We start from the raw sequence: 10,000 nt of genomic DNA on the forward strand, positions 1-10,000 counted from the left end.
GAACATCTGAGGTCTCAGGCTCCTCCTCCAACAGAGCAACACAATAACACAGATAAAATAGTGTAAGTCAATAAAAATAAAATAGAATAGAATATAAATAGTGCAAGAATAGTCTATATACAAGTAATTGGAATATGATATATTAGATAAATAGTTGTTTACAACCAACAACAGCTGGGAATCAATACAAATAAAACGATACAAACGTCATCTTAACTTAATGCATGCACATTTTACAAAATGCAGACAACAGCATTTAAAAAAAAGAAAAAAAAGAATCATAATTATTGTTTTGATGTGAAAACAACAACATAAATAACCCTTAAAGCTGATCATCCAGCTGTTCATCTGTCCTACCTCTGCAGCAGGTTGTTGTTGTTGTTCTGCCATGATGCTGCTCAGCCTGCAGATCGGAGGACATTTCTCAGGTCCTCTCTTCCTCTCAGGTGTCATCTGTGAGCTATCGCGAGATCTCTTCCTGGACGAGACCCGTTTGATTCTGATGTCTCGATGTCTACATGTCAATAAAACCTCAAATAAACACAAACAACTACACTAGGAACACAGCTGAGGCTCTGCTACACACACCTGTACACATTGAATACTTCAAACCTAAATTAGATAATGTTTAGATCAAGAAAAAAGCACTTTAAAGCCCATTACACGTTAGCTAGTAAAGCGGTTTTCTTACTCCTGGCAGTTTGTTCTCTGATGTGTTCCTTCCGCGACATTAACAGTCTCCTAAAACCTTTTAAATCACCTCAAACTCCGGTGAAAACGTAAAGAAAGTCTGCCAAAAAAAGCGTTTTCTTGTATTGCTTCTGTTTTTAAACGTCAACAGCTCCGCAAGAATCACGTTTGAATTTGTGAAGAACAAATCCAACGTCAGAGCAAGAGAGGAATCCCTGCGTCACTTCCGGCTTCGGTTGTCGGAGCTAGCAGCGCTAACCGGGATAGCTTCCCAAATGTAGTAATTCATCTATAGAAAACGTTCGATGAATTACCCGAAAACCAAGCTGATTACCGCCACATAGCAGACATGTGTTATCTGCTGTATTTTCTGTCACTGTATAGCCTATCTTCCTGAGAAGTACATGTTAGCAATTGGAACATTCATTCAGTTTCCGGTTGAAAAGTCACCCACAAAGGAAAGCCGATATTTAGATATTAGATTAGATATTTCACTCATATAATCATCAGCTTTTTTAAAATCTCCCTTTGTAGTTTGTATTACAAATACAAAAGTGTTTAAAAAGGTGGGTTAAATGTGAGAAAATCCATACGTAATGTTGATTACGATGGTCGTTTTCTGGGGTGATTTCTATCTTGTGCTGTTATTTTTTATCTTTGAAACGGGGGTAACATTGAATCTGTTCCTAAAATAATACAAAAATAAACGTAATATTAAATATTCATAAGCACACAAAACCATACATTTCATATTATTTTTATACTCAGCAACACAGATATATAATATGCGTAATTTGGCTCTTAACCAACAAGTAATCAGTTAAATAGGTGGTAGGAACTAATAGTTGACTCAGTGAAGAACCCGGAGTTCCCGTCTGGTGGACATCTTCCGGTCGTGTGTCAGGTCAAAATGCTCGTCCTCAGAGGTTTAACGAGAATAAGAACGGTTTTATTACAACAAGGAAACACAGGTGAGACTTTATAACACCTGTATTAAGTGTTATAATGATATAGCATTCATTAAATGTAAAACTAACCGTTAATATGTGTTTATTAGGTGGAGTTAAGCTACGTGTTGCTAATGCTAATGCTAACATATGAGCTGTTGTTGATGTCATTTTATATAATAATAATCCTTTTTCTGCAGGTTTAAGAAGTCTCACAACAACCTCAAATGTAGTCCAACCAAACGAGGACAGGGTGGGTAATTTTTATTTATTTATGAATAATTATTACATCAGTAATAACAGGATTAGATTAATATATTTGTGTATTCTTTTTACAGCTCATTAAGATGGAAAACCCCTACAAAGAGCCTCAGAAAGGATGCCTGCTCTGCAATGTGACTGTAGACTTCAAGAACACTCAGGTAAATAAAGCACCTGAGTGTGTGTGTGTGTGGGTAATAAGTGAGTGTGGGTAATGAGTGTGTGTCAGTGTGTGTTTGTCAGTGTGGGTAATAAGTGCGTGTCAGTGTGGGTAATAAGTGTGTGTGTGTGTGGGTAATAAGTGTGTGTGTGTGTGTGTCAGTGTGGGTAATGTGTGTGTCAGTGTGGGGTAATGTGTGTGTCAGTGTGGGTATGTGTGTGTCAGTGTGGGTAATGAGTGTGAGTGTGGGTAATAAGTGTGTGAGTGTGGGTAATGAGTGTGTGTCAGTGTGGGTAATGAGTGTGTCAGTGTGTGTAGGGGTGTGTAGGTAAAGGTGGGTTTACAGGAGGGTGTATATGTGTCCATGGTCCTGAACTCCTCATATATCTAGTGTCATTATTAAAAATGTCTGAGGTCTTTTCTTACACTTCAAAATGCAGAATTCTAAAGAGAGATGGACGTTTCAAATGCATTTCAAACGGGGAAAATCTGTTTAGCCACTGTGGGAATATCCACGTCTAAAGAGAGAAATATCCACGAGATCCTTCGCCACTTTTTCAACGGTATGGCGGTATATGAACATTCCCATCACACGGTCTAAAGGTCACGGCATTCGGCACTATGTGGTACAAACATCCTAACCCTGTAGCTGTGAGATCAAACTGAACATTAAGGGGGTTTATCTAGTATTTTTGAACAAGTGGAGCTCCAAAGGTCACAGGAAGTGTCTGAGTGTCGCTGTGATAATAATAATAGTAGATTGTATTTGTAAAGCACCTTTCATTGCTAAAAGTAATCCCAAAGTGCTAAACCCTGATCTGTGTGTTTCCTGTCAGCTGCTGTCTCAGTTCATCTCTCCGTACACCGGACGGATCTACGGACGCCACATCACACGTGAGAGACACCTGGATCTGGAATATCTCCTCAGTGAAGATTCAACTCTGATTTAACGCTGCTTTGTGTTTCAGGATTATGTTCCAGGAAACAGAAGGAAGTGGCCAAAGCCGTGAAGAAATCTCACGCTTTGGGTACGTCTTCCTCACGCTGACCTTTTTGAAATAGGGGTTTAGGCCCTGTTTACATGGAAACGAAAACGAAAACTAACCTTAGTCGATATCAAAAAAGTCTTCCGTCCACACAAGACCGCTGGAGGCGCTGTAGTACATATGCCGGGCCTGTAAGTGGCGCTGTACTTCCGCCACAAAATACACCAAAAGCAGCGAAGAAGACCCCCGAGCATGGTTGCCATGGTTGCCCTTCTGTTTATTCCCCGCGGTGGATTTAGCAACATGGAGTTCATGTAGTTCTCCATGTCCACTTGTTGCTGATGGTTGTGGTCGAGGAGCTGTAGAGTTTGCACTAACATCTGTAGCATGGTCAGTAGCGTCTGGAGCACGAACGCAACCCTGTGATCTGCCATTGTTGTTGTTGTTGTTGGCGAAACACATCAGCAATGACGCGGGTGACGCGGGGATGAGCAGCAGAGGTGGGGAGAGGCGTATAGGACGTACACACGGAGCCGTTCCGTCCGCCTTGGGACCCATTATCGTTTGAGGGCTCCGTTACCGCGTTTCCGTTACGGCCTCGTGTGAACGAACCGTCTATACGATAGAGAAAAGTAGCAGATACAACCCGTTCCGTCTCCGTGTAAACGGGACCTTCGACACTAGGAGCTTAAGGAGCCAGAAGAGGAGGGGTCATATTAAAGGAAAAACGTCATTAAAAAGTGGTACATTTCCATCCATTTGGATATTCTGAGATTCATTCACAAATTTAACGGGAATTTCTTTTTTACAGAAAATATATTTTAATGTTCTCAGATTAAAGTAAAAGAAAAATAAATCCCTGATATTTTTGGAGAAAATTGACAAAAATAATATTATTCTGAGTCAAAGTATGTACAATTTATAAAAAAAAACTAAAAAAAAACTTGAATATTCTGAGATTTTAGTAAAATATTTAGGAGAAAAAACTCTTTTTGAGATAAAAAAAGTGAGTTTACGAAAAACTACATTATCGTAAGAAAGGGGAAAAAAAGCGATTCAACTTGGAAATGTATGAAAACTCGAAGATGAGATTTCAACAAATTTTAAATAGTTAAAAACCTTAAATATATTGTATGTGTTTGTCTTTTCTCTGCAGGCTTCATGTCGGTCACCCACAAACACCCGGAGTTCATGAAGGACCCGCACGTCTGTGGGAGACACCTGGAGTAATGTGAAATGTGTTTATTAAAGCTGTGTGTTTGTTATCAGTCGCTCATCTGATAGGATTATTACTAATCTAAAATCAATAAATGTTGTTTTTTTTCCCTCTAATTTGAGTTTTCTTTAAATTAAATGCAGTTTAATTTCTTCAGCTTCAACACTTAGTACTCAAACTTTAATATTGCTATTGAATTGATAGTAAAATGGTAAATGGACTGTATTTATAGCCCATTGTTTCACACGTTAGGCTCGCCTGGGCTTCTTTTGTAATTATGCTATTAAAACATGAACCTTGGTGACCGCCTGCATGGTCTGAACTAACCAAGCCTCTGATCAACAGACTTCATGCAATGCTTCATTGGATGCATGATATCAGATCAGGGTCTATGCAGGAAGTCACATGTAAAACCTTTTAAGACCCTTTCCATACATTTTAAGACCTCATCGCCACTTTGAGTTTTAAACCGGTTACCTTGGCGACACACTTTACCTCACATTGACTATATTCAGTATTGATTGTCCTTCCTCCTTATCTTCCAACCATTTGGACGCAGACTTGCATTTCCCCGTAACGATGTTGTTTAACAACCGGCGTAAACGGACCTTCGCGCGCTATCAAGCAGTGAGCGTGCGATGTCCTGTTCAGATGACGTCAAACCCAACGGGATGCCATAAATAAACTCCACAGAATCACACTACACACCTCTCCAGCTGGGAGAGGAGGAGGAGCTTCTGCTGCTCGTGGAGGAGCAGGAAGTCCCTGAGGAGCCAATCAGAAAGGAGGAGGTGGCAATTAGAGAGGAGGAGGAATCAGAGAGGAGGAAGAACCAATCAGAGGGGATTTTGACTCTGTAAAATATATAAATAATAGTTTTTATTCTATTTTATCTTTTTATTGCACTTTTTTTCCTTTTTATGCTTTATATAAATATTTGTATTCTATTTACTTTTTATATTCTACCTTGATTTTTATTTTTTTTATTATACATTTGTACTTTTTGCATTTATATAAATTTTTTTTTTTTACATATTACATTTTGTTCATATTTTGTAAGTCACGTCACTCGCCCTGCACCCCTCACTCACTCTCTCTCTTTATAAAGAATACAATCAGAAAAGGTAATAACTAATAAATATTTTAAATATAAATAAATGAATAAAATAACTATAAAAATGTAAATAATAATAATGTATTAAATAATAATAAATATAAATAGATATACACCCACTCACTTCCTGAGGTATCTGCAGATCAGCGCTCCCACATTCTCACAGTTCTTCTTCGTGGGGCAGAAAACCAGACAGGAGTGTTTTGGGATGACTTCGGTCACCATGGCGATGATGTGGTCCGGGTCCAGCTTCTGCATGGAGCTGGAGTACTGGAGTTTCAAAATAAAAGCTTTAACAATATATACTGACGGAGTTTCAAAATAAAAGCATCAACAATATGTACTGACGGAGTTTCAAAATAAAAGCATCAACAATATGTACTGACGGAGTTTCAAAATAAAAGCATAAAAAATGTGTACTGACGGAGTATCAAAATAAAAGCATACAAAATGTGTACTGACGGAGTTTCAAAATAAAAGCATCAACAATATTTACTGACGGAATTTCAAAATAAAAGCATCAAATATATGTACTGACGGAGTTTCAAAATAAAAGCATCAACAATATGTACTGACGTTGTTTCAAAATAAAAGCATCAACAATATATAGTGACGGAGTTTCAAAATAAAAGCATCAACAATATGTACTGACGGAGTTTCAAAATAAAAGCATAACAAATGTGTACTGACGGAGTATCAAAATAAAAGCATACAAAATGTGTACTGACGGAGTTTCAAAATAAAAGCATCAACAATATTTACTGACGGAATTTCAAAATAAAAGAATCAAATATATGTACTGACGGAGTTTCAAAATAAAAGCATCAACAATATGTACTGACGTTGTTTCAAAATAAAAGCATCAACAATATGTTCTGACGGATTTACAAAATAAAAGCATCAACAATATGTACTGACGGAGTTACAAAATAAAAGCATCAACAATATGTACTGACGGAGTTTCAAAATAAAAGCATCAACAATATGTACTGACGGAGTTTCAAAATAAAAGCATCAACAATATGTACTGACGGAGTTTCAAAATAAAAGCATCAACAATATGTACTGACGGAGTTTCAAAATAAAAGCATCAACAATATGTACTGACGGAGTTTTCAAAATAAAAGCATCAACAATATGTGAATATTGTCCGTACCTTGAAGTTGAGGAGACGAGAGAATTTGAAGCAGTCCTCCTCCTTTGGGTCTACTTCATAGATGGTGTCTTGCAGTTTAACGTACTCCTTCAGCTGCACCTGAACACACCACAGACCAGCTTCTTTAAACACCTGTTGGTGGTATATTCATTAATATCAGTATTTCACAGTAAATCCCTTACAGGCCGGAAGTCATTGCTGTAGTTTTCTGCTCTTAAAAACGTCTGCAGGTCTTTAATGTTTCCCAGCGTGGCGCTCATCCCGATAATCTGAGTGGATTCTGGAGAATAAAAACAAAAAGACGGTTAATTCAAAGCTTTTTAAGGGTTTAATAAGGAAGATTAAAGCGTCTCTTACTGGCCGTGTAGAGAACTTTAGCGAGCGTCATCTCAATGATCGCTCCTCTGCTGCCGTCGCCCAACATGTGAAGCTGCAACACAGAGGAAACATGTAAACGCCAGGTAGGGCGGTGCATTCAGAGAACAGAATAACCAAGTATAATGTTGTAAATTAATTAAGAAAATGTAAGAAGATTAAAGTGGTACATTTTGAGGGAAAATGTCGATATCTGTTCAGAATAAAAAAGGGACATTTTAGGGACATAAATCGCCATTTTACTAGAAAACAATAAAACAAAAAATTGAATAATGTTCTGGATACAAATTGTCATATTTAAGATTTTAGTCTAAAATGTATTCTTTTTTAAAACAAGGACATTTTGAGATTAAAGTCGTGAATCTGGTGGAAAATTACTTCAGATATTTTCAGAAATAAAGTGGAATATTTACAAAAATAAACTCACAGATGCACTAGAAAAGACCTTTGATAATATCTGAGAAAAAGTTGAAAAGATTCTGTAAAAACTCTGAGATTTAAGATTAATATTCTTTGAGGTTAAAATTGTAAATTTAGGAGAAAAATTCAAATATTTTTTTAGATTGAAGTCGGAAATTTAGGGGGAAATCACACAATATCTTCTGAAATAAAGTGGATTATTAACGTAAAAAAAACGTCTGAGATTTCAGATTACATGTATGATAAACAAACATTGATATACTTTGAGATTAAAGTTGTTATTTCAGAGTTGACCACCAGCCTTCCTCCCCACCTCGTCCACCACCACCAGCCCCAGGTCGTCGATCCTCTGGTTCTCGATCAGCGAGTTCACGAGGCTGTGGGCTTTTTCTATCGTCGCGACGTAAAGAGACCTCCTGTCTTTCCTCTTTACGGGGGGGGAACCTTCCTTTACTGCCGGCGTACTCCTCCACCAGGAAGTCCAGCTCCACGCCGAAGCTCGCCAACCCTCGCACCTTCAGAGGAGACAGGAAGGAGGTCAAAGAGGGAGGAGAAGAGAGGGTTTTAGAGGACAGGCGTCCCACAGGGCTCTAATCCTGGTCCTCTTCTATTTACTGCGATATCATAATTTCTACCAACTGCAACAAACGTTTCTGTGCAGATGACACCATGTGATCCTCCATATGGAGTCAATAGAGAAACGCAGGGGAGAGCCTTCAACTCTGGAATCAGCACTTTGTGTCCTTGTCTTAAAGTCGACTTAAAAACTTTTTCTTTTCATGAATATTTATTTTTTATTAAACTATACTTTTTTATTCCTCTTTACATTTTCAACATTTACTTATACCATGTTTTATGTAATTTTAATTCGATATTTAACTTAATAATTTTTTTTATTATAGATTATATAATTTAATTAAATTATATTTCAGATTTTTTTTTTTTTAATATTAACTTATTTATTTATTCCTCCCTACCTTCTCTTCTCCTGTCCTCCCTCCCTTCTCCTGTCCTCCCTCCCTTCTCCTGTCCTACCTTCCTTCCTCCTCCTTCTCCTGTCCTACCTTCTCCTGTCCTCCCTCCCTTCTCCTGTCCTACCTTCTCCTGTCCTCCCTCCCTTCTCTCTCCCTACCTCCCTTCTCCTCCCTACCTTCTCCTGTCCTCCCTCCCTTCTCCTGTCCTACCTTCTCCTGTCCTCCCTCCCTTCTCCTGTCCTACCTTCTCCTGTCCTCCCTCCCTTCTCCTGTCCTCCCTACCTTCTCCTGTCCTCCCTACCCTTCTCTGTCCTCCCTCCCTTCTCCTGTCCTCCCTCCTTCTCCTGTCCTCCCTACCTTCTCCTGTCCTCCCTACCTTCTCCTGTCCTCCCTCCCTTCTCCTGTCCTCCCTTCTCTTGTCCTCCCTACCTTCTCCTGTCCTCCCTTCCTTCTCCTTCCTCCCTTCCTTCTCCTGTCCTCCCTCCCCTCTCCTTTCCTCCCTCCCTCCTCCCTTTCCTCCCTCCCTTCTCCTGTCCTCCCTCCTTCTCCTTCCTCCCTCACCTTCTCCTTCCTCCCTCCCTTCTCTGTCCTCCCTACCTTCTCCTCCTCCTCCCTCCTTCTCCTCCTCCCTCCCTTCTCTTCCTCCCTCCCTCCTCTCCTGTCCTCCCTACCTTCTCCTGTCCTCCCTCCTTCTCCTGTCCTCCCTACCTTCTCCTGTCCTCCCTTCTCCTGTCCTCCCTACCTTCTCCTGTCCTCCCTGTCCTCCCTACCTTCTCCTGTCCTCCCTGTCCTCCCTCCCTTCTCCTGTCCTCCCTACCTTCTCCTGTCCTCCCTACCTTCTCCTGTCCTCCCTACCTTCTCCTGTCCTCCCTCCCTTCTCCTGTCCTCCCTTCTCCTGTCCTCCCTTCCTTCTCCTGTCCTCCCTCCCTCCTCCCTACCTTCTCCTTCCTCCCTCCCTTCTCCTGTCCTCCCTTCTCTTGTCCTCCCTCCCTTCTCCTGTCCTCCCTTCTCTTGTCCTCCCTACCTTCTCCTGTCCTCCCTCCCTTCTCCTGTCCTCCCTTCCTTCTCCTGTCCTCCCTCCCTTCTCCTGTCCTCCCTTCCTTCTCCTGTCCTCCCTCCCTTCTCCCTTCTCCTGTCCTCCCTGTCCTCCCTCCCTTCTCCTGTCCTCCCTTCTCCTTTCCTCCCTCCCTTCTCCTTTCCCCTCCCCTCCCTTTCTCCTTCTCCCTTCCTGTCTCCTCCCTCTCCTTCCTCCCTACCCTTTCTCCCTCCTCCTGTCCTCCCTCCCTTCTCCTGTCCTCCCTGTCCTCCCTACCTTCTCCTGTCCTCCCTCCCTTCTCCTGTCCTCCCTTCCTTCTCCTGTCCTCCCTCCCTTCTCCTTCCTCCCTTCCTCCCTACCCTTCTCTTCCTCTCCTCCCTTCTCCTTCCTCCCTTCTCCTGTCCTCCCTCCCTTCTCCTTTCCTGTCCCTGTCCTCCCTACCTTCTCCTGCACCAGAGAGACGTACGGCAGGATGAACAGAGCGTCCTTCTTCCTGCAGAGCAGCTCTCTGAGGATCAGGATCTCGGCCACCAGAGTCTTTCCTCCGCTGGTCGGCAGCGAGTAGATCAGGTTCTTCCGGCGCTGAACGGACGGCAGGTTCAGACACGTCTCCTGCCACTCTGAGACAAAGAAAACAATATAATATGTTAAACTATAGTTTGGAA

At 41.1% G+C, this 10,000-nt stretch overlaps 2 protein-coding genes across 2 annotated transcripts in view; one reads left to right on the forward strand and one right to left on the reverse strand.

Annotated features, from left to right (window-relative positions):
• The first annotated feature begins 1,520 nt into the window (after positions 1 to 1,520).
• Positions 1,521 to 4,376, forward strand: LOC117497817 (28S ribosomal protein S18c, mitochondrial-like). Its single transcript, XM_034149834.1, has 6 exons — positions 1,521 to 1,661; positions 1,838 to 1,890; positions 1,976 to 2,059; positions 2,895 to 2,952; positions 3,027 to 3,086; positions 4,201 to 4,376. The coding sequence occupies exons 1-6, from the start codon at positions 1,601 to 1,603 to the stop codon at positions 4,272 to 4,274; spliced, it is 390 nt and encodes a 129-aa protein (XP_034005725.1). The 5' UTR covers positions 1,521 to 1,600; the 3' UTR covers positions 4,275 to 4,376.
• Positions 4,377 to 4,932: 556 nt separating this feature from the next.
• Positions 4,933 to 10,000, reverse strand: part of LOC117497814 (helicase POLQ-like) — a 10,303-nt gene continuing 5,235 nt past the window's right edge. Inside the window, 8 exon segments of the mRNA XM_034149830.1 lie at positions 4,933 to 5,025; positions 5,499 to 5,644; positions 6,531 to 6,629; positions 6,713 to 6,810; positions 6,888 to 6,960; positions 7,639 to 7,764; positions 7,766 to 7,840; positions 9,777 to 9,955. Coding sequence (XP_034005721.1) covers positions 4,956 to 5,025; positions 5,499 to 5,644; positions 6,531 to 6,629; positions 6,713 to 6,810; positions 6,888 to 6,960; positions 7,639 to 7,764; positions 7,766 to 7,840; positions 9,777 to 9,955 — 866 coding nt within the window. The 3' untranslated portion in view covers positions 4,933 to 4,955.

This window comes from Trematomus bernacchii, unplaced genomic scaffold (assembly GCF_902827165.1).
Source record: "Trematomus bernacchii unplaced genomic scaffold, fTreBer1.1, whole genome shotgun sequence".
In the NCBI taxonomy this organism is placed as follows: Eukaryota; Metazoa; Chordata; class Actinopteri; order Perciformes; family Nototheniidae; genus Trematomus; species Trematomus bernacchii.